Source organism: Pempheris klunzingeri, chromosome 14 (assembly GCF_042242105.1).
Source record: "Pempheris klunzingeri isolate RE-2024b chromosome 14, fPemKlu1.hap1, whole genome shotgun sequence".
NCBI classification, from domain to species: domain Eukaryota; kingdom Metazoa; phylum Chordata; class Actinopteri; order Acropomatiformes; family Pempheridae; genus Pempheris; species Pempheris klunzingeri.
Genome location: NC_092025.1, coordinates 10,407,400 through 10,431,797, shown reverse-complemented (window position 1 = coordinate 10,431,797; position 24,398 = coordinate 10,407,400). Strand labels below are relative to the sequence as shown.

The 24,398-nt window shown below is 42.0% G+C and overlaps 2 protein-coding genes across 3 annotated transcripts in view; both read left to right on the top strand.

Annotated features, from left to right (window-relative positions):
• Window positions 1-8,240, top strand: part of sptbn2 (spectrin, beta, non-erythrocytic 2) — a 30,698-nt gene extending 22,458 nt beyond the window's left edge. The window contains exons 24-38 of the mRNA XM_070844243.1: window positions 13-102; window positions 346-624; window positions 792-922; window positions 1,043-1,247; window positions 1,363-1,737; window positions 1,835-2,079; window positions 2,187-2,325; window positions 2,468-2,552; window positions 3,078-3,274; window positions 3,423-3,547; window positions 3,635-3,710; window positions 6,227-6,405; window positions 6,716-6,889; window positions 7,044-7,086; window positions 7,207-8,240. Coding sequence (XP_070700344.1) covers window positions 13-102; window positions 346-624; window positions 792-922; window positions 1,043-1,247; window positions 1,363-1,737; window positions 1,835-2,079; window positions 2,187-2,325; window positions 2,468-2,552; window positions 3,078-3,274; window positions 3,423-3,547; window positions 3,635-3,710; window positions 6,227-6,405; window positions 6,716-6,889; window positions 7,044-7,086; window positions 7,207-7,419 — 2,556 coding nt within the window. The 3' untranslated portion in view covers window positions 7,420-8,240. The remainder of the gene's footprint in view (window positions 1-12; window positions 103-345; window positions 625-791; window positions 923-1,042; window positions 1,248-1,362; window positions 1,738-1,834; window positions 2,080-2,186; window positions 2,326-2,467; window positions 2,553-3,077; window positions 3,275-3,422; window positions 3,548-3,634; window positions 3,711-6,226; window positions 6,406-6,715; window positions 6,890-7,043; window positions 7,087-7,206) is intronic.
• Window positions 8,241-14,054: 5,814 nt separating this feature from the next.
• dpf2 (double PHD fingers 2) lies at window positions 14,055-23,065 on the top strand. 2 transcript variants are annotated; one of them, XM_070843407.1, is made up of 12 exons: window positions 14,055-14,130; window positions 15,719-15,879; window positions 16,447-16,554; window positions 16,816-16,994; window positions 17,085-17,177; window positions 17,281-17,359; window positions 17,886-17,927; window positions 19,603-19,740; window positions 19,847-19,978; window positions 20,068-20,180; window positions 20,278-20,359; window positions 20,651-23,065. In XM_070843407.1, exons 1-12 carry the CDS (start codon window positions 14,099-14,101, stop codon window positions 20,731-20,733), a joined length of 1,242 nt encoding a protein of 413 aa, XP_070699508.1. In that variant the 5' UTR covers window positions 14,055-14,098; the 3' UTR covers window positions 20,734-23,065. The 2 variants fall into 2 exon arrangements, with proteins under 2 accessions (XP_070699508.1, XP_070699509.1); XM_070843408.1 differs by lacking the exon at window positions 17,886-17,927.
• The last annotated feature ends 1,333 nt before the right edge of the window (window positions 23,066-24,398 follow it).

The window sequence follows — 24,398 nt, the reverse complement described above, 5'->3', positions numbered from 1 at the left end:
ACTTTCTCTTAGCTATGGGTGAAAGAGAGAATGCCCCTGGCAACCTCCACAGATCATGGAAAAGACCTGCCCACCGTACAGCTGCTTATCAAGAAGAACCAGGTACAGTGATTAAAAAAAAATTTTTTTTAACATACAATGGTGAAGTGATGATGATGAAATGATACTTACTAGCACTTTGTTTTAAAATCAGAATCAAAATCAGAATTTTTTATTGTCATTTGCAAAGAAGCACAACGAAATTGAAATAGGCGAGAGGAGCTCCAAGCCGCTGCGTCTGTGTGCGCCGCCATCTTGGATCTTGGATGTCCCAATGCAGGGTAAAAATTTCTGTTTCTGAATCAGACATTGCAGAAGGAGATCCAGGGCCACCAGCCTCGCATCGATGACATCCATAGACGAGGACAGACTCAGAGCCAGGTGGATGGTGAGAGACAGTCTGTCCTAGAGGACCGCCTTGTTGAGCTGCGTGATCTCTGGGACCAGCTGATTGACGAGACAGACAAGCGCCGCGCCCGTCTAATAGAGGCCAATCGTGCCCAGCAGTTTTACGCTGATGCTGCGGAGGCAGAGGCCTGGATGGGAGAGCAAGAGTTACACATGATGTCAGAGGAAAAAGCCAAGGTAAGATGAGACAAAATAAAACACAAGTATGCTCTTAAGATAAGATAAGATCAACTTAATTAATTCCGAAGGAAATTATTTTGCTAGAATACAATTCAATACAAAGTTGAAGCAGTATACACAATCACAGAAAGGAATTAAATAAAAATCTCCTGTTTGTCTCATAGGATGAGCAAAGTGCATTAGTGATGGTCAAAAAGCACCAGACCCTGGAACAGGCACTTGAAGACTACGCCCAAACCATTCACCAGCTAGCAAATAGCAGCCGGCTCATGGTCACCAGTGAACACCCAGAAAGGTGAGGGACCACAAATAGGTCTGAATGTTGATGTGTCAGCTGTGGCACATGCCTTCATGTGAACCAAGTTGTACACCCACAACCCCTGATTTGTCATGTCTCTCATTTTTCTTTTCTAAGTGAGAGAATCACCTTACGGCAAGCCCAGGTTGATAAGCTGTATGCAGGGTTGAAGGACCTTGCTGAGGAGCGTCGTGGGCGGCTTCAGGAGAGACTGCGGCTGACCCAGCTGAAGCGGGAGGTGGATGACCTGGAACAGTGGATTGCTGAGAGGGAGGTGGTTGCTGGCTCCCATGAACTAGGACAGGACTATGAACATGTCACTGTAAGTTTTTTTTTTTTTTTTTTTTTTCCTCAGTCACATGCTTTGGAGACACTGAAGCTCAGGGAAATTAAATTAATTATGTTTCCAACTTTTGTCCTGATTTTTATTTCTACAGATGCTCAGGGACAAGTTCAGGGAGTTTGCTCGTGACACCAGTACCATCGGCCAAGAGCGTGTAGATGGTGTAAACGGGCTGGCTGATGACCTGATTGAGTCGGGTCACCCTGAGAACGCCAGTGTGGCTGAGTGGAAGGACGGGTTAAACGAGGCTTGGGCTGACCTGCTGGAGTTGATTGACACACGCACACAAATGTTGGCAGCCTCGTATGAGTTGCACCGCTTCCATCAGGACGCCATGGAGGTGCTTGGACGTGTTAAGGAGAAGAGGGAGGGGCTGCCCTCTGACCTTGGCCGTGATCTGAACACTGTTCAGCATCTACACAGACAGCACAACACATTCGAAAATGACATCCAGGCCCTCAGTGGACAGGTCAGCTATGTGTTGATAAAGAGATCTCATGGAAAATTGAGAGAGAGAAATGTGAATAGGAAATCTGAATGTCCCCTCTTCCTTTTTGACCTCATAGGTGAACCAGGTGCAAGATGATGCAGCAAGGCTGCAGAAGGCCTATGCTGGTGAGAAAGCTGATGACATTCACAGGAGTGAACATGCTGTGACCTCTGCCTGGGAGGGCCTGCTCGAGGCTGGTCAGGCCCGCAGGCTCCTCCTGTTGGACACCGTGGAGAAATTCCGCTTCCTCAACATGGTGCGAGACCTCATGCTCTGGATGGATGGCGTCAACCTGCAGATCGACGCACATGACAGCCCCAGGTGAATGCTATGCTTTTTTATGCCTAGTTTTCCAGTTACCATAATTAATGCTGATGTTATCAGTGTCACAACCTTAAATCTCAATCCTCTCGTTTTTCATGTCCCAGGGATGTATCTTCTGCAGGCTTGGTCATTGCCAATCATCAGGACATCAAGTCAGAGATTGAGACCAGAGCAGACAGCTTTACTGCCTCTATTGAGATGGGCAACTCTCTCATTAACAATAATCACTATGCAGCTGATGAGGTATTGCTATCTGCAGTCATATTCATACATATTTAAAAGAGCAACAGTAAAAAAGGAACATACCGAATGGCTCATTGTGGGATATTATATAATGTCAGTCTTTTCATGTATCTACTCCTTACTGAATGGTCTTGATTTACAGATCCGGGAGAAACTGGCTCAACTCCAGGAAAAAAGAGACAAGATCAACAAAAAGTGGCAAGACAAGATGGACCATTTGCAGATTGGTATGCGCGTTTAACATGTTTTAGACTCTGAAGGGTACACTGAATCTAATAGTGGCGTAGCAAAAAAACACAAGAGATAGGTCAGTGTGGACAAGTTGTTACAAGGTGAAGGTAGCAGATAAAATACAAGCACTAATGTCCAGTTTGAAGGCTTATTAGATGCACATTTTTCCTGTGTCAAGATCTGTGAGGTAAACTGCTCAGTGCCATAAGTCCACACTGTACTTGTATTCTATTTGACATCTGTGCGTCACACATAGTTAATTCATTTAATTGGTTTTGAAAATTAGAGCCAGGACTAACTTTTTGGTTCGTCTGCATGTTTTTTCATCATTATTTTTACTATACATATATATAATAGTACTAGCAGTATTACTACTATGACTATATTGTTAGCCTGAAAGGGCCCTGTGTGTAATGTGCACCCAACTCAGTACCAATAATTTCTGATGCTCTTAACTGTACCACTGTACTGTATTTGTAAATGTCTCTCTGTCGTCTGTTCCCCCTCTCTCTGCATCTCAGTGCTGGAGGTTTTGCAGTTTGGACGTGATGCCTATATTGCAGAGTCCTGGTTGGCAGGGCAAGAACCTCTGGTGCGAGCAGCAGAGCTGGGCTCAAATGTCGATGAGGTAGAGAGCCTAATTAAGCGCCACGAGGCCTTTGAGAAACTTGCTACAGCCTGGGAAGAACGCTTTGTACTGCTGGAGAAACTCACTACAGTAAGTAGAGAGATGACTCAAATCACATGAAAAATGCTAGATACTGGATGTAGAGGACATCCACTACTCATCTATGAATGCAAACACTGATTTTCCCTCAGTCATTAGGTGTTAAGTTTAGATAGCACTAAGAATTCCCATTTTTCAGCTTGAGGAGCAGGAAATCCAGAGGAGGCTAGAGGAAGAGGAGAGAGCGCGGCGACCCCCTACGCCACCCCCAGCAGAAATGGCACAATCTGAGACAGAAAGTCATGCACATGATTCTGCAGCCAGGTAAACCAATGGGGAGTTATGGTGTTGGTTCATAGTATCAACATTTTTTTTTCCTCAAGTGATGTTTTCCTTTACTCTCAAACACAGAACCAGCCTGGACCAGACCACACTCAATCAGTCAGTGTCAGTGAATGGAGTACACAGTGACAATGACACATCGCAGGTGAGACATGTTCTATAAAGAGTGTTATAGTGTTTCTGCTCTGTGTTACAGTCATTTTCACCTGTTTTTTTTTATCTTAGGGCTGCAGCATGTAATGTCAAGTAATGTCTTTTCCATGTTGTCTTGCCTCATCTCCTATATTATGACATGGATTTTTAAAAATTATATCCACTATTTTTCTCAATCTGTGTGAAAAAGTTTAATAGTGAAAGATTACACTGGTAATTTGCATTGAAGTAGTATATTGCTGCTGGAAAACCTGGCTATCTATGCAGTAGAGAGATACAAATATTTTTGAAACTGATGCTACAGATAAAATGGAGAAAAGGGCTGTGCTATTCGCTTTTGCTCAAAAGAAAAGATGTTTAAGAAAACCTACTAGAATGCACTGTGCCGCTCTGGTTGGTGGTGCTTGACTCTTACTCCTCCATACGCCATAATTCCTCCGCACTGTATTCTGGCCCATAAATAGCTCTGAATGTTTGAAGTACATTCTGTAGATGGATCAGACCCAGAGCTGACAACATCTCCTGGCAAATGAGTGGGAAGCTCTGTGTGCAGGCATCATGGAGGAAAGTTTCCCTTTAATGCCATGCAATCATATTACATCACTGAAGAACTAAAGTCCAAACCTTTTGAATTTGTTATACATGTAATTCATAGTGTAAATGTATGTATGTACTGTATGTCTGTCTCTGTCTCTGTCTGTTCTACTCCAATCAACAGTGTTGGTTTGGTGCATATTACCTTGCTTTCTAATGACTTTTATTGCTATTATCCAATTGAAAGAAGCATCGTCATGCTTTTTTTTTACCAGAGATTCTTGATGATATACATTGACAAATAAGTTGGTAGTAAGGAAGCTCCTCTTTCAAAAAGAATCAATGCCACACAGGGTTTTTAAAGGAAGAAACCACCCACTACCTCAGGAACCCTGATTCAATTGGAGAGTGCAACTTAGACGAGGGTGTTTGTATCTGGGTAGAATCCAGTAAACTTCCATGCATCCTAGTGAAAGTCCTCACTGGCAGATGAAAAAAAAAAACATGGTGTCTGTTTTTCAGAGGAGATGATGGAAGTGTGGCTGCTTGTGGAAAGCAGAAATAAATGTATTTTTAGGTCTGCAGCTAACACTACAGAAAAAAATTCAATTTAAAGAGCTGTTTCCCTATTATTTGAACTGAACTGATTTTATGGTTAATCCCCACAGCTGTTGTGTCTGAAAGTTGAAGAAGTATAACCTATTTACTAACTTTCAAGTTTCTGCCACAGACAAAAACCTTTTAACAATTTCTTATTGCATTTTTACCAGCAGTCATTATCGCTATCGTTGTCAGTGGGCAAGAAATCAGAGCCCAAGCGTGTGTATAAGCCAAAGCAGCTGGAGCGTGTGAGTACCAAGCCATGGGCTTTGTAGCTTCCCCTCGCCCCCTTCACAACCTCTGCTCAGCTCCTGGTCAACTGCAGTGCGTCGTTTCTTCTGTTGAGAGGCCATTGCTCTCTGTCACAGATGCAAACCATTGCTTTATTTATTCATGTACCATGTGGTTTCATTAATGAGTCCCATTGCAGTTTAAAGGCATGATGCAGATTCATGAACAGATTGCTTTGTTTCTTTGTCATGGATCGGTCTGCTGCTGTATATATGCTCATATTGACCAGGACAGGAGTGACTGTAAATGTGAAGTCCCGAGTTGTAAATGTAGCGATAATTGTAGCTGTTCAAAGCCAATTTCTATGTAGCTTGTTCTAGTCTTCCCTTATATGTGTACACTTCCTGTGATGCGTGTGAAAGTCATTTGGTTGAGTCATGTAACAGCGTTTTGGAGAAAAAGGTTTATTGAGGGAGGGAAAGTCTCCTTAGCAGATAATGCTTTCTACTACTCTTCATAATTAAGCTCTCATACTTCAAGATTCAAATGGCAAATAAAAGCCGAAATACTTAATTTAAGAGATATGGAGGATTTAAGGCTTTAGAGAATTGAGCTGTAATTGAAAGTGTGTTCATGTATGTTTTTGTCTGCGTTTGTGTGTCACAATGCAGAGTTATCATTTATTCATTTACCGTTGATAAATTATTGAGACTTAACTGAAGAGGCAAAGATTATCTTAAGAATATTATTATTTGCATTGCAAATTTGTATCTGCCTCTGTTTCAAACAAATTTGGTATCAGGTTCTGATAGATGACAGGTAATTTGAAAATGTAGGTACTTCAATATCTATGTTCAGTGTAGCATGCATGCTTCCCATACGTATGTTTCTTTTAACTTTGTGTCTTACCCATGTGAGTGGCTGTACTTGTCCTGTTTGATATCAGTGTTCTGCGTGATTATGTGGGCCTCCTGAACCCACGCTATGCCGTTATCTCAGGTAATCATACAATACTGTCAAAGCGAGCGTCTTCATGGCTTTTCATGTATGGCTGTGAATGGCTGCATCGCTGCTCACTGTGTCCATTCAACCATGTGTTTTTCTACCTCCTCACCACCACTCGTGTTCTGGTTTGAACTGCAGGGCTCAGAGTCTGAGTCGGTGAACGGACCAGGTAGGGACAGCGGGCTGGCGTCCTCTCGCCTTGAGCCATCTGCCACGTTACCAAGCAGAGGTGGAGCAGAGTCTGAGCCAGAAACCATGGAGGGGATGCTCTGTCGAAAACAGGAGATGGAGTCCCACAGCAAGAAGGCAGCTACCAGGTGAGTGTTGGGGGAAGGGGGGATTGTTCAAGTGCATTAAAAGAGACATGAGAGAGGCCAGCCAATAAAGACTTGATTCTAGTTAAAATTATTCTAAAAGTTAATGGCTGGAAAACTTGGTTGTGTTTTAATCTGTTATAACTTTTAACCAGGCTTTTATTTTATCAGATTTTTAAAATCTGTTAGCTTTTTAAAGTTGTTTGTTGCAGTGTTACTACCTTTCTAAGGTGTGTGTATATATAAAAATATAAATGTACTTTTGTTTGACTTGCAAAACGCTGTTCCTAATCCCATTTCTTTGCTCCTGTAGGTCCTGGCAGAACGTGTACTGTGTCTTAAGGAAAGGAAGTCTTGGTTTCTATAAAGACGGCAAAAGCGCTAGCAACGGCATTCCATACCACGGAGAGGTACCCATCAGCCTCGGAGAGGCTGTGTGTGAGGTAGCCAGTGACTATAAGAAGAGGAAACATGTATTCAAGCTCAGGTGAGAAAATACGCTGAAACTAAGAAGCCCAGTACAATATAGTTGTCACCATGTTTGTAAATACAATGAGAGGGTGTGATGAAACAGAACAAGATGGAGAAATGGTGAGTGTTTTATCCCTGACTAATGGTTTGCCTCTTCACCACTGTCACAGGCTAGGGGATGGAAAAGAGTATCTGTTCCAAGCAAAGGATGAGGTGAGATGTCGAGAACAGAATTTCTCTAGTGAAATAAATAACTCAGTACCAAGTGTCTTTAGTGTGCCCTTGTTCTGAATGGTGAACTATAATAACGTTTTTTGTTTTTACTCTCTAAAGGCGGAAATGAGTTCCTGGATCCGCTCCATCCTCTGCTCCATTCCAGCAGGGCCAGGAGACTCGCCCGGAGGTCAGCGGGCGCTCAGCCGTGCCATGACGATGCCTCCCATCTCCCCCAGCTCAGGTGATGCTGGAGGTGTTACGATGCGCAACAAAGACGGGAAAGAAAAGGATCGCGAGAAGAGGTTCAGCTTCTTTGGCAAAAAAAAATAGAACTCTTGTAAAATCGTTCCATCGATGGAAACAACATTTGTCAAAATTTCAACAAACTGAAGCAGGCAGAAAGGAAAGTACAAACAGGTCACACAAACACACTGCTCTCAGCGCAGGCCCCAAGGAATTTGTCGACAGCTACTGTATGTGGCTTACAGAGAACTTTGTTTCTTTTCTTCCTCTCCCTCGCCAGTTTTATCTGTTATTTACTTTTCCGTTCCCCTAATTCATATTTCACATTTAGCTGCACCCAACAATGAAAGCCCTCATCCAATTTCAGCCAAAATGAGCCAACCCGCAGAGCTTATTAGTCTAAGTCGGTGTGGTTGGCATCAGCAGCGATCCAGGCCTAGCTCAGTTCCAATCCGCCAAAACCTTCATGAATATCTTCTCCTCAGTGAGTCTTGACGAGCTGAGCTGTTGTGATGCCGTGTCACTAATAAAACGATGGATGGTGGCGTTCCACTGTGGTGCACTCTGGTTTTATTTCCCCACTTTCAAGCGCTCTCTCGTTGGGAAGGATCACATCAGTCTTTTTTTCTGTTCTTGGTATTGATGTTATTAACCTGACCGATATTATTGCTGTTATTATTATTATTATTATTTATCTTTTGCTATTGCTGATTTGCAAAAATAAACTAATTAATTTGACAGTAGATAATCTTGATTCATGTTGATGTTGGAGAGAAACAAATTTGGTTAAACTAGTGGAGAATGTTGGGCTTACCCTATGTATGTATTATTTTGTTTTTTTTTTTGTTTTTTTTAGGAATGACAGTTTATGAGGTGTTTTGAGAAAAAATAAAGCTCATTAAATTTTAGCTGTGTGCAGTAAGTGATCACAACTTTCATTGGGAAAATGATATATATATATATTTAATAAGTGGTTTTATTTTTTATTTTATCTCAAATTTTGCCTGTATTTGATTATTTCTCTTGAGTGATCTTTTCTGCTTGAGTTTCAACTTTCTTTTTTCTGTACAAAGCAGAGAAGATTAGTTTTCTAGTGTGTGTGTGCGTGTGTGTGTGTGTGTGAGCTGTGGTGCTGTGGATTTTGCACGTTTATGTTATTCCCGATCAAACGTGGCCAGATGAATGCTGCTTTTCGGTCCGCAAATGCAGATGAAAACCAAACACAAACCCCAAATTATCCTTCTGGAATGATTTCATAAAATAAGCTTTTTTCTTTTGCTCTTGGTTTTTATTATGTATAGGCTGACACAAATGAAGTCCTTCAAGACGGTTTCATTATTCCTGTTTTGGTCTCCTAATCTCTATTTCTGTTCTCTCTCTCTATCCACTGGTGTGAAGGCATGGGGGCAGTGTGTAGACAAAAAGCTGAAGCACATTTTCTGTGACAGACTGCAGGGACACGAGCAGGACAGATGGACAGATGACAGGTCTATTTACAGGTGAAGTGAGGGGTGTGGAAGTGAGATTGCAAAGGCAGTGAAGAACGCACTTTATGTGCTACCTGACAGAGAGAGGTCTACCAAGCCTTACTTGAACCCACTACAGACACACTGAACCCCTTTTTACAAACCCACCCTCCATTCAAACAGTCTTACCAGAAGCGTTCTTAGTACGAAGATGAGTGTTTAAAATGTGCCCTGTGGCAATGATCTAATGTATGTCAGTGTATGTATGCAGGTACGATATGAACTGAGCAGTAACCATGGACCGCTCTGCTCACCAGCAGTGGCAGGGAGGGAGAAATCCTAAAATGTCTCTTAGTCGAGCTGTGCGCTCTTGCATATGTGGCATGACTTCATGTAGGTCTATACTTGTGTGTGTCTCATTGCCATCTGTTCTCCTCTGTGCTGGTGTACTCCGAAAACAAGAGATCACTTCATATTCAGGGTTGAAGTGAAACTAATTCAATGTAATTGGCATTTACGACAAGATAATGGCAACCCAATATAGCTAATGCAAAAAAAAAAAAAAAAAAAGATAGGTGTTAGTTTTCTCAAATACTACACGTGTTTTAAATGAAAAGGACTTTTACAGCATATTGTGAGACTGTAGGCAGTAGTGCAATTTTATATATGAGACCATTGGATTGGTTAACTGTTATTATAGTCAGTCACTTAAATCCAAGTGTTAATTTGCCTTTTCTAACTGCCAAAATGCAACAGAAAGTTACTGGATAACAATTCTGAATTTTAAGAGTTTTATGGATTATCTCACAAGTAGGTTGCAAGTAATCAATTATTTGTAAGTTATTACATCCTGAAAGTAACTCTCGAAAGCTGGTAATTTGCCTGAATGTGTGAACTGTGCCTCAGATGGCTGATTAGTTCACAAGAATGTTGCACCAAACTGTTGTTTATAACAAACAGCTGGAAGTAGAACTTGCATGTGGTTGCAGTTTGAACAGGTTGGCCTTATTTTCCAGCCCCAAATGAATGTGGAGCCGGTGGTCTGTCGCTCAAATCAAAGACCCTCTGAGTCAGAGAAGAGAAATATCTGAACGCCCACTTTGAGACTAGTGAACTGGGTTCAGTTGCCAGCAGCTGGTCCAAACGTTATCAAAGTGACTGCCTTGTCTCTGTCAGTGTATTTCGGGTGTGTGGCGGAGCTTCTAGTTTAAGCAGCCTTAAACTGAGCTACCATAAAGGAAGTTAATAAAGTCATTGCATACATGAGTGAGCCAACGCAGTTAGCGTACATTGTGCACAATTTCGAATGGAGGAGTCGTTTTTTCCCCCCAGAGGACGAGCTGTTTTTAGTGACCATAGCTACCTTTTCTCTGCTCTGGACATCAGACACAGCATCCAGTTGATGTTAGGGAGTCACGGTTTAAAGGTCACACAGTGTATTTTCTTATCGGCTCATTTGAATGTGAATGATTCAAATTAGTTTGGCCAAATTGGTCATGTGAAGCAAAAACATTTCTCATACTTGCCATACTGTACACGAGCTCTCTCCTCTTTTCTCACACACTCACACATTGATGCTGTACTGTATATTTAATGCAGAACGACCCTGGTAATCCAGTCTTGTGGACGTGTCCTCAGCTGGCTGTGATTCGATGTTGCATATGGCATCCTTTTAAAATAACATTGTGCTACTGGTGAGCTTTGACCAGACTATGGAAAGTATGTATTATTGATGTCAAAGAGAAGAGTTTTTGGTTAGGAGAGTACTTGTAACAATGGAGTACTTAATGAAGAAAGAAAACAACAGCTTTTACTTGTTCAGTATCAGATATGAGTGAAAACAGACTGGTGACAATTTGAGCTTCCTTTTTTTAGAAGAAGGCAGGATATTTGCTGTCTAGTGGGAGCTTGTATTTTTTCATCCAGTGGTCTGTCTTGCAGCATTTGATAAGCCTGTCCACCTTACCTTCATTTCTCATTACTTTTGACGAATGTCTGTTCCTTCCTCTGTAATTCAGAGTTGTTAATACCACTACTATTATTAATTGCTATTATTACATTATTGCTACTGTTGTTACTATTACTACTACTGTTACTAATGCAACTTATTGCAAAAATTATAACTGCTGTCCATTTTCAGGTACGTGTCTGTAATACCAGACCCTTCCACACGATGTCAGTGTGCTGTGGAGCATTTTCATTACAAATCAAAAATAATGTTTGTTGACTTGTGTATCTACATCTAATATTAGGAATAATAAAACATGGTTTAATCCAAAACGTGGTATTGTTGGGGGGTTTATTAATAATAAAAAATAGATTCCAGCTTCCTGCTTTCATTTTATTGGGTGCACAAGAGAGAAAAAGTTTGAATTCTGGTCAGTTGACACACCTTTTCCTTACTTCTGTGTCTCACTATAGCTCGGTGAGACATCAGTGATCAGGATTTCACGGTAAAGTGTTTTGTTATTTGTAGCATTTTCCAGAAAACATGTCGCACTCCTTTTCTCTCTCCCCCAGTTCCTGTATGCCTCTTCACTGTCCCTTACTAATAAAGCAAAAAAATACCAAACAAATAATCTAAAAATAAGAGAATATTATAAGCCCCAAGCTCCAAATAGCACTAATGACCAAGGACAGAATAATAAACATAGTATTAGGATTTAATTTCTAATTATATTAATATAAAAGCAGTTGTTCCACTTGAAAAGAAACACCACTGAAATCATGTTGGGCTTATTGATCATCACCTCAGTTTACCGTTATGCATGCTATTTGTAGATTCAGTAAAGCAGTTCAGGGCAAAATCTGAATAAATGCAGATTCTTTATACAATTAAGCCGTTAACTACAAGCATACAAATGCTCAGCAGGCTCGATTCGCCTCCCTCTTTGCTTCATCAAAACACCAGATGGGGAAATATCTTTCGGAGGAGTGATGTCTCATTTCTCCAGCAGATATCCTGACACATTGCCGAGGAGTGCTGAAGCTGGTCTGACACAGTCCTCTTCTCTGACAGTTTTTCCTTCTTTAATTTCTCACCCGTCAGTACATCTGTTGTGGCTCATGAATTCATGAGACAAAATGTCAGCTACAGTTGATCAGAGTGTTTCGTAATCTGAAAATAACAAACCTGAAATATTCTTGATAGGAGCTAAATATGTGTGTTCACATACAGTAACCCAGATGTGAAATATAGCTCATGCAGTATGGGTGTAGAGGATGTAGGGGAGATGGCTGCTGCAGCGCTGTCATTAAGAATGAATTAATGATGCAACTGCAGCAAATGAGGTCAAGGATGATCGAGTAATGAGTAACATAGACTGTAGGTTTATGAGGAATCAGTGGAAGGATGTCATCATCTAATGAGCAGAGCGAATCTTCAGTGAGAAACCTGAGCCTCCGTTTCATCACAGCGGTTATAATCTCTGTGCTGGAAACTGAGGACGAGGATGGTGGTCAAAGACCTCCGAAAAATAATGAGCCAGCAAGTTAACACTGAGGGAACATCTCCTCCACATATTTGAAGCAGTTAAAGTTGGCCTGTTTAAACAAATAGCATTTAAATACAGGATGAGAAAAGTCAACAGATGAAAAGTATTTAAATGGAGTTACAGTAAGTCTTAATGTTAAAATTCATAGTGAAACTTTTTAGATAACTAACCATAACTAGCAATGTGTGGCATTTAAAAACAAAGAATACAAACTACACCGGAGCATTTGGAGAGAAAATAACAAGGTAAAGTGATTGTGTTGTGATTAATAGCAGCAGAGTCAACAAGTTAATATGACCAGAGTACGGCAGACTAACGTATGATTAAGCAGTGGTAGCCAGTTTTTCTCTGGATTAGTATACAGGTGTAATAGAAAGTCTGTGTAATATATTAACATTATATAATATAATATAGTGTGGAATGAAGGATGTAGTCGTAAGCGAAATGTAGTTATATAACATGTAGTATAGTGCTGAAATATAAAATAGAATAGAATAAAATATGCACTATATTATTGTTCAGTATGGGTATAGTATAATATATATATATATAAATAAAACAAAATGTACTTTTTCAAAGTGTATTATTATTACTTAAGGATTTAATATGAAGTGATAATTTATCCTACATGCACAAGAGCTGCTGACTAACATTTCTATGGAAATAATTGTTGAACTAAGACTTGCAGCTTTGCATGATAAAATATCTGACAATTAACAGACAAAGGATCAGCACACTGTGCTGATAAGCTCCCGGTAATTTATTTCAATGCAACGTTTCAATCTAACAAAGATCTTTGTCGGGCATGGTCAAATAACCATCACAAAGCAGAGCAAACGAATAAATATAAACACAAACGTATCAATCACTCGGGTGGCTGAGAGTCGGTCCCCTCTCAGACCAGACCAGTGAGAGCACAGCCGGACAACACTGTCTGATTCTCCTGAATATGGGGCAAAGCATCGCTCTAGGGAATGGGCAAAAATAGATAAAAATATCAGGATACATATCATACAGGCGGCACACGTTAAATCCAGTCAGATTAAGTCAGATATATTGTATAATTCATACAGAAAGAGCAATTCATGTCACCGCAGACAGGAGGAGATATGAAAAATATATGTACAGCTAAGACAGAGGGAGTATGAAAACAGAAACAATATGATATACATAGGGGGAATGTGACAAAAGAACGGGGGAGAAATTAAATTGCACATTGTGAAGTGAGGTAAAGAGATAAATAAATATATTGCACAGTTGGTGAACATTATAGTGCCGTTATTGTCAGTTTTGGTGCAGTGTGGTGTACTGGGAGCAGTGCTGGTTGTAAAGTCTGACAGCTGGTGGGAGGAAGGACCTGCGAGATCGCTCCTTCACACACTGAGGGTGGAGGAGTGTGTCGCTGAAGGAGCTCTCAGTGTGTCCTTCATGGGGTGGGGGTGGTTCTGTCTCACGGACGATAGCTTTGCCATCACCCTCCTCTCTCCCACCACCTCCACCGGGTCGAGGGGGGACAGAGCTGGCCTTCCAGTCCACAGCTGTGCTGCTGCTCCCCCAGCGGACCCCTCCATATAGAATGGCTGGTGCTACAACAGAGTCATGGAGGAGAAGTAGGACACAATAATGCATTATTTGTTGACTCTCTTGGTCTTTGATCCAGCACATGTAGATGGTATTTTGGCTGTTCCAGAGTACCTGACAGCACCAGTAGGGGGCGCTGCACCTCACGCTCCTGCCTGTCTGCCTACAAGTCCAGGCGGAGGGCAAACATCACCCGCGGCCACTTTCCCCGTGTGTTGAAGCAAGATGGCAGCTGTTGTTGAGAATGTTGTCAAACTGTAAGTGTTGGACTTTTCTACACACCTCTCCTCACATCTGGCCAGCTGACACACACGCCGCAGTCGCACTGTGTCGGCTGTGTGATCACACAGTGGCTGAGCGAGCCGCTAGCTAGCTTAGCAACATTTGCTCTGACTTACAGAGAGAGGTTAGCCTGCGCCGTCGGAGCGTCGTGTCGGTGTGTTCACATCCTGGAATGGAAGTGTAAGTTAGCAGACACACAGAAGGCGTTTCTGAAACGCCAAACACCACTCTGAGTGACAAAACGCTCGTTAATTTAACTAGAAATGTCGTTACGGAGATGTAAAGGTGACTTGTTGTGTGTTTCTTAGCCTGACAGCTACCGCGGTGCTAACGCCAGTTAAGTACAGCAGCTAGGTGGCTAACAAGCTAAAGAGAGTAACTGTGGCCAACGCTGCTAGCGCAGGCTGGAGAGCTGTGCTGACCGGACAACTAGTGCAGAATGAATGAAAGACTGGCCTTCAGGAGCTCTCCCTGCATGCGGAGACATCAGGGTGGCAGCCTCCGTAGCTAACACGTCTCTTATTCGTATACAGTAACTCTGTGGAGGTGTAAAGTTTTCAGAGGTCCGTGATAAGTTGGTAAAAACGTGCCTCCATTTCCGCCGTCTTCACCTTCCGCAGGTGTCCAGGTGGCTGAGCCCTCAGTTAGCATGAAACTTAGCTGCCAGATAAACAAGTTTCCTCTAACTTTTACACCTTCTCTAATGGTTGTATGGCTTTGATCCAACTCATTAATTCACTGTTGTCTAAGAACTTAAAACTAGATCTCAGAATAGTCCTGATGGCGGAAGTAGCAACTAATAGTAAAAAAAATAATGTAGAAAATAATATTCATGGATTTGAAATATTCACAAACATGTCTGGTTGGTTATAGTATATTTATTAGTGACTAAGTATCACTCTTTGGGACTGTTTTACATGTAAATACCCTCTTGTTTTCAGTGTGGTCTTGACAAAAAGCAGCAGGTATTCAACACAGACGGATCATACCGAATTAATATTTTGGTCCAAGTAATGAAAGGACGTTAAGTTCTAAACCTCTACACAGCTACACAGTACACATGCAGCATAGTGTCTTGCAGCCTGAATAGTTGCAGCTGTTGCACGACACCACTGTGTGTTTGTACTCACTCTTGTCCTTGCCAGTCAGGGCTTTGAAGAAGCAGTGAGTGTTTCACCTGGAGGAGATGCAGCCTTCAGCTTTCTTCACGGGGAATAAGCACGCATCACTGTTGGAGTGCATGGATGACAAAAACACAGTGCACTTGTGACTGTGCTGACTGCTAAGCCCTTTGTTGTTGATGTGCCAACAAAAGAGCACCTGCTGTTGCACTCACACTAATGATTTAGTCTGAAGTACAAAGACATTGTCTAGTGAGTGAGTGAGTGTTTTTCTAAAGTGGCACAGCCAGAGAAAGGTGACAAGCTTTAAACCAGACTAACAGAGACGTTCTGAAGCTTTAAGTAGGACTACACTGCCTTTGAAATGGCCACACCTGCTGATTTTTGTCTTTTAACCATAATAGACGGAATAACCAGTGTGAGGCTCTGGTTTTGTTGTCAGGTTGGGGGAGCAGTACTACAGAGATGCCATGGAACAATGTCATAACTACAATGCCAGGCTCTGTGCCGAGAGGAGTGTCCGGATGCCGTTCCTCGACTCTCAGACCGGCGTGGCTCAGAGCAACTGCTACATTTGGATGGAGAAGAGACACAGGGGACCAGGTGAGACGCAGGACATGAAGCACTGCAAGCCTCCCTTCATGATTTTAATTCTAGTTTATTCAGGTGCATTTGTCAGAATGTTCCCTGCTGGTTTTTTTTTTTTTTTTTTTGGAAATTTCTACAAATCCAGTGTTTATGGTCAAGGAACTGTTCAGGAACATAAGTTTTAAGTTTGAAAATGATCACACTTCAAAAGTATTTCTTAGAGAATTATCAAATTAGATGACTGGGAAACAATGGGTACAGAATTTCAATGATGGTGCCTTTGAGCTTCACTGTAGCCGAAACTGGCTCGTTGGCATCGTTCGTAATGCCGTCCTCTCTTTTACATGTTTTTTGTAGAACTCTTGAAAGAGCTAAAAAACACTTTGACATCATGCAAAGAAGAGACAAATGCAGCATGTTATGAAAATGGACTACATAGACACATACAACAAACTTTTTTCAATGATTCAAAGTAAAGGCCATTTTGAGGAAATTGAAGCACAGATTTCTGAAAAAGCTGACAGGTTCTGTATTAAAATACGTTCAGTGTTCTGTAGATGGATCTGTTCTGTCGTCCCTCAGGCATGGCTCCAGGGCAGCTCTACACCTACCCATCCAGGAGGTGGAGGAAGAAACGGCGATCTCATCCTCCAGAGGACCCCCGACTTATCTTCCCTCCTGTCAAGACAGGTACTGCAGCATTCAGCTCGGCTCAATCTCCGTTTTACCACATGAACCTTCATGACAAAGCCTGAAAGGGCATTTGAATTCAGTTTAGTTTGATTCAGAAGAACTTTATTTATACCTGTAAGGGCCGTTGTATGTATCAGCATGTGTCTCAGACAGTCTGAAAAGAGAAGCTATCATGTTTTCTTCATTTTCTGGTAAAAGATTCTTCAAAGTGTGTCGCTTTTGTGCTTGTGCCTTGCCTTATTTGTGTTTTATTCACAGAGATAGATTTATCACTGAAGAAGGACGCTTTGTTATCAGCGGATGGCAGCAGCCTGGAGGCCCTGCTGAAGGGCGACTCTTTGGAAAAACGGACGACCTCCGAGCTCCGAGGGTCTGAGGAGGACTCGAACCAGAGCGACTACACCGGAGGCCTGAACCCCGCCACTCGGATTAGAAAGGTTCTTGTTTTCAGCATGAGGAACAAAGGATATTATTTTAGTTTCCAATTATTTGCCAGCGTTTCTCACTTTGCCATTGCTTCAACGTAGAGAATCCTTGAGCCAGACGACTTCCTGGACGACCTGGACGATGAGGACTATGAGGAAGACACGCCTAAGAGAAGAGGCAAAGGGAAGGGGAAGGTAAATAACGGCCGAGTATACAAAAATGCACTTTCTCTAAAGCCTGCCCTAGCTCTGCGTGTGTGTCCCCCAGGCTGTCTGTTGACTGCAATAATGTTCTCAGGGTCGAGGAGTGGGCAGTAACAAGAAGAAGGTGGACACAGCAGCACTGGAGGACAGAGACAAGCCATACGCCTGTGACAGTGAGTCCTGATGGGGGAGCATAGCACACGTGACCTCGGGTCTGAGCAGAGGGTCACTGCAGATGTAATGTTGCTGTAATGTTCAGAATCTATTCAAGCATGACTTTGCCCGAGTCCTCATTATTTACTGCCTTCCTTCTCATCGTCTCTTCTTTCTCTTAGTATTCCATCCTCTCTCCGCTCTTTGTTAAGACTTTCTAAATCTGATATTTATAAAGCTAGTCTAGCCTCAGCTGTATTTTTATTATTATTTGTCATTATGACATCATATACTTCTTTAACTTGCATTTCAAATCTTTCCATGTGCAGGGGGGGGAGATGTTCCTTCCACCTCTTTGTTGTTGTCAGACTACGTATCTGCTCTGCTTGATGTGTTTTTTTTTTTTCCTCTTTTGTGAAGCATTTTCACTTTCAGCTGCAGTTCTCAGTAGGGCGGCGCCGACTGACTGATCCTCTGTCGGTCTATGAGCCTATTTCTCTGAGTCTCTGTCTGTGCTCTCCCTTCTCCTTCTCTTCTCTCTTTCAGACACTATCAAACAAAAGCATATTTCAAAACCTTCTGAAAGAGGTATATTTCTCTCATATCTTTTTACTCCAGCCTGCCCTGTCTTTTGTCTTCACTGTCTGTTTATTTTCTGTCTGTGGTACCAAGTAGTTTTGCTCTTTGTGTAGTTCAGTTCATTGGCTAAATGTTTTGTTTTGCACTGCACAATTTACTTGTATAGTTATATAATTCAACCAGATTGAGAAAAGGTCAAGACCGTGCTATTATACACCCCAATTGAACTCTAGTCTGTAAACTGCCAACATATATAAGTTGTGTCAGCCTACAAAAGAGCTTTGGCCCATGAAAGTAATTATTTTCCCCTCAATCTGGCCATGAACTTCCCACAGGTTTAGATAAGCTAGAAGCTGGACCTTGCAGCTGTTTGTCTCTCTGTTCTTTGTCTTTTGTCTCGTTACTTAATGTGTGCAATTTGACTGTTTTTTTTCCCCCCTTGCTTTATTTTTCTCTTCACCTCCTCTGCACCCTCTAAAGTCTCATTCCACGCTCCATGTTTTAGAGTAAAGTGCTGCTTTGGTTTTGAGTTAGTTTGAAGCCTGTTTGACCTTTTTGAGGAGTATTTTTCAAATCTTTCCGCCGCTGCATTTGTCACGTCATTAGCTGTCTCTGTAGCGGCCTCGCTAGCAGTCGTAAAGAGCAGACACTCCTTTATAGATGACAGTTGAAGAAAAAGGTGGTTAGCCTTTGAGGAAATGAAAATGAGAGAAAGCGTGGAAGTGAAAGAAGAAGTACTTTGTCTTTGGATGTTATCTTATGACAAACCTCACACACCCCCTGTGACAACGGCTGCGCACAGTGGCATCTTTGTCCTCTCTAAAGTCAGAAAATCCTCGTCACACAATCCCACTGATTATTAGGATACACTGTAAATTCAACTCAGCAACGTTGATATTCAGGCCAGTGTAGAGCCAGAGTGTCAATCCACAGAGGTCATACGCATTCAAATGTAATTTTGAAACAAATACATGGATGATGTGAAGTGAGCCAGTTAAGTGTGACTTTGTGAATGTCAAACACTGCAGAGGTAGTACTTGTCTTAGATTGAGGAAGTGAAAACCTTTGTCACACCTCTGCAGTTATTCATCATCTCATTTACTAACTGCAGATGTGTGGTGCTTACAGTGGCTGAGATGTTGTGTTAACGCTGTGCTTAAATACATCCCCAGCTATGAGGTTGGGACGATGCATGTCATTGCTTCGTTGCATGTTTTTCATATTCCCAAACTCCACTATTTTTTATCCTTCAGTCTAATTTGATTGCCAATATATCATGTCGCAGTGGCGAGCCAGCCTTTAAGCAGAGAGCAGGGTATCACAGAGATGAGGAGGGTACTTGTGTGATTTTACTGCTGTCTCATACACATCATCACTGCGCCACATCAGAGCCACTTAAGTGTATTAAAGAGTTTTAAGCAGGAGAGTATATAGCTTTCCTTGTTACTGTTGGACTCATTAAATTCTTTGAAAAAAAAAAAAGCCCTATAAAGTCCTTGTATCATCATGAAAGACACCCACTAAAGAAAATATCTTGTAGTATTACTGAAAAGAAGTATTACTGGTTGTCTCTTTTGGTCAGAAGTAAAAGTACCATGATGGCAGCAAAAAGAGCTAGTGACATGGGCTTCACTAATGTGTTTCTTGTTTTCATACACATTGTGCTTTCTGGTTTTGGTGGCAGTCTGTGGGAAGCGCTACAAGAACCGTCCTGGCTTGAGTTACCACTACGCCCACTCCCACCTGGCGGAGGAGGAGGGTGAGGAGAAGGAAGAGATGGAGACTAGCGAGCCTGCGCTGCCGCTGCCCGATGAACCTAAAAGTAAGCGATCATTCAGTGCTGTCAGATTTCACCATCAGATTGCTGGGTTCATTGTTGGGAAACGGAACACTGATGCTCTCTGGGCGTTTTTCATGTTGTTTCTCAGCTCCCAAGAAAGGCCCAGATGGTCTCGCACTGCCTAATAATTACTGTGATTTCTGCCTTGGAGACTCCAAAACCAATCACAAGACTGGTCAGTCAGAAGAGCTGGTGTCCTGCTCCGACTGTGGACGCTCAGGTGGGTTGGAGACAGTAGGCTGGAATAGAGAAGCTAGAGAAGCTGTTTGGATCTTTGAAGTGAAGTGATAAACGTTGTTCTACACGCAGGCCACCCCTCCTGCCTGCAGTTCACTCCTGTAATGATGGCCGCCGTGAAGACGTATCGCTGGCAGTGCATAGAGTGCAAGTGTTGCAACATGTGCGGCACCTCAGAGAACGACGTGAGTTTACTTACTTGCAGATATTGTTTGTATTGTAGTTTTCGCAGAGGGCTGAAGTCTGATGTGTGACGTTTTCTTGTCGTCCGATCTCTCCCAGGATCAGCTCCTTTTCTGTGACGACTGTGATAGAGGCTATCACATGTATTGTCTCAACCCACCCATGTCTGAACCTCCAGAGGGTAAGTTCACCGCATGTGCTCTACTAGTGGAAGATGTCAAAACTGTGAAAAGTGTAGCAGTAATTGACCTTGGAGACCAGGATAAAGAAGTAGGGCTATGTAGTTTGAAAAGCTAAAAATAGGTGGGATATTTTTGGCTTTTCAGACGTTTTAAGGCTCAGGGAAGGAGAGAAGAATACCTGCACCATAAGTCTTGCACCGAGCCAAGCTCGTAATACATGAATCAAACACACATTGCCGGACAGCCTGATATAAGGCTTGAAAATTCTTCTGTTTTATTTTGGTTCTCAGGGAGCTGGAGCTGTCATCTATGTCTGGACCTCTTGAAAGACAAGGCATCCATATACCAGAACCAGAATGCCCCAACATCGTGATGGCCGCCCCTCCTGCACACACTCATCACTCAACCGTCCCGCAGCAGTATGGTTTACCCTTCACGATAGACGAGAACTCTCCTGACAGCGGAGGGAGTGTGTTCAGAACAGACAATAAATTGTGAAAAGGGAAGTATCCCTTACCAGACTGGCCTCACTTAGATTCACATATGACTGTTGCACAGTCAAATTCAGCCCCATCGATTTTTATTTTCACCTCTTTGCCACATAGCCACATTGAGCAGTACTAAATTTCAATAATATGCATATCATACAGTAAATAGCCAATGTCTGACTTCCTGTTCAGGTTTTTTACACGAGCGCCTACACAAAGTTGCTAAAACCTTCTGTACCCTTCAATGTACTGATTTTATGACTAGAGCAGAAATAGAGCTTGGAGTCAAGTAGCATGCCTATGCTTGCTCATCTTAAAACAAGAGACATTTTATAATATTTATATATTTCTATGGTATATAATAGTGTTAAGTATGTACAAATTGGAAAAAAGAATGGTCATGTAATGGTCTTTTTTTATTAGTGCCCATCTCATCTTTTTGGAAAAATCCACAACCACATGTTCTTTTATGGCACTGCTGATATTTGGTGAGTCAAAATGATTTGCTGAGACTGTAAATGATTTTCCATCTCTTCCACTGCCACTAGCCACACATTAACACACACAGAAACTTAAAACATAACAGGAACTATGAATAGAAACCCTGACGTGCTCGTCAGAGTGGCTCCAAAGGCTGAGGGCTGTTGTCTCCAGTGTGGTTGTGACGGATTGAGCTGCACAGACCTCAGGAGGATGCATCACGTGCATGTTTCATTCAGGCTTTGGGGCTTTTGCTTTTGACAAAGCTGTCACCTTTTTACTCTGACTGCAGAGACACAAAGCAGACATGATGACTGAAAATCGCCTTCAGTCTACACACGTGGCCCTTGTGTGCCAGATGTGATAATGTTACGGTGAGGATGATGATGATGGTGATTCCAGTCAAATTAGAAACAAATCCTACTTGCATTACCAGCCAGGTAAAGGGATAAAAAGCCTTCATCGCTGTGTTCTAGCAGTTTGGTGATCATGCACCATATCCATTATCTGTTGATGTTGTGACACCACTAGATTATTTTAATGTAATTGAGGACTATGCGACCTTGCAGATGGTGATTTGCTGAAAATATTAAAGCAATATAAAAGGTCCTGTAGGATGTGTGGGGATGACAGGGACTGATGACAGAATCACCTCAGGCTCTGATGGCAGATGATGGACGATGCTGTAAATTCTTTCTCAGAAAGTGCTATTACAGATGGGGGACTGTGACAGCAGCTATGGATGGCTCCGTATTGTAAAAAAGAGATTATAATGTGTACATGTATAGTCCTATGGAGAAAAGGCTCTCTTTGTTACTGCTTCCCTAGTTTTTATTATGCAATGGTTTCCTTCTGTGGCAGGGCTAAAAGAAAGTCTGTCTGAACTGCTAAAGCAGTCACTTTACCTCAAACAGAAACAGTATTTATAGGGTCGAACCATGCTGTTGTTAGATGGGACAAGGGCAGCAGGATGAATAGCGAGGACAGCTGCAGCGTCTGCTTCAATAACTGCATATTCTACAGGTAACAAGTGCATGCCCAGTAACTGTCTGCACTCTCATGCTACGTAGTCGTCTCAGCGTTAGGTCGGCAAAGGTGTTGGGAAGTGGTGTAATATAAATTAACCATGCTATCATGTCGTTTCAATAGCCAACTAACAATTACTAAAGCATTACATGAGTATAACTTGGTTTCTTTTCTCATCACGTTTAAACTTTGTTATTTAGAGACCGTGGCTACTAGAATATTTTGCTGGTTTTTGTATTCATGGATGATGTTTGCGTACCTGATGTGTGGGACATTTTGGGACTTAAGTGGAAGTCGCTTTCTATTTAATCCTGTGATCCGTGTCTCACCTGAGTCACGCTCTCATCCAAAGCTTGAAACGAGAAACAAAGCCCGTAATGTGATTAAGAGGCAAATTCAGGAGCTGCTCATTCAACGCTGAATGGTTTAGTAATGATGGACCCAATATAAACCCTCTAGGCTGCACAGAGAGGAAAGCCATAAACAACCTGTTATTTTATAATTATACACAGTTATTTTCTAATATCAGATTATGGTTTTCTGGTCTCCAGCTTTGGGACGAGAATTGGTTATGACAATAAATGTTAAAACCAAGATCACGGGTTTACACAGTAAGCGAATCCTCTTAAGGTGGACTTTCATTTGGATTGTGATGGAATGTTTTATTGTATGAAATTTGTCTTCAGGAAAATAAAATACTAGGCACTATAACCTGCTGTTTTTTTTTGTTTTTTGTTTTTTTTCTGTCTTCCTCAATGAGCAGTAGTTTGGGAATATACAAACGTCAATGTTAAAATGTTAAAAGCACACTAAGAATACACCCTTTTGTTGATTAGATCATTTGAACGAACTGAATCAGAAGCATCATTGTACCATTTGGTGTCGAATGCCAATTAGACATCTGAGCATACAGCGTGGACATGTGGAGTCCCCCACAGCTCCATTCTCTGCTCAACATCTACATGCTCCCACTAGTGCAGATTATGGAAAACAAAGTATCTTATCACAATTATGCAGACGACACACACTTTTATATAAGGATATCACCAGGTCCCATATCCAGAAATCTCAACGTAGTCATGGACCTACAGTTCCAACAGCCACATTAAGACAAATTCAAAATCGGCCTACTATCACTTTAAGAATGAATCAGGAATTAGAGGACTTGTGTCTCAGCAGGACTCAGAAAACCTTGTCCATGCGTTTATCTTCAGTAGACTCCGCTACTGTTGTCAGATGTCTTTACAGCTGATCGGACCTTAGTAAGACAAGGAGAGTGAATCAGAGCATTCCACCCCCACCCCCACCCCCACCCTGTTTGTCAAAGAAATAAATTGTAATATAATAGTATAATTGTAATAGTATTTCAATTGTAAATTGAAATACTATTGTTTGTTTATGAAGAACCTAATGGTTTAGGGCCAAAATGCATTTCTCAGATGGTGTGGGACAGGTCTGCGTTCTGTCCCCAGACTCAAAACTAAACACAAAGAGGCAGCACATATCTGGTAAACTGGAGGTCTGCTCCAACTTCTTCTTTTTGTAGGCTGAAGACTTCTGTTTGCTGCCACCTTTTATTAGGTAAAATTCATAGTATCTTGCTCTGCACTGTGACTTTCTCTTTATCTATTTTATTCTATTTCAAACATTCCCAAGATGCGGATGATACAAAGTTATGAAGCTCTTGAGGTTTTGTCAAATGCTGTCATCGTGGCAACACCTCGCAGATCCCTTCCCTCCTGTGGGCTCTCTTGTCATCTTTGACAAACTCCTGCACAACGGCAACCAGGACTACAATCCACAAACTGGCATTTTCACCTGTAGCGTACCAGGGATCTACTATTTTGCTTACCATGTCCACTGCAAAGGAGGTAATGTGTGGGTGGCCCTGATGAAGATCAATGAGCCAGTAATGTACACATATGATGAACACAAACAGGGCTTGCTGGATCAGGCATCCAGGAGCGCTGGACTCCCGTTACAACAAGGAGACTCTGTGCATGTGCAGCTGCCATCTGACCAGGCTGCAGGACTTTATGCTGGT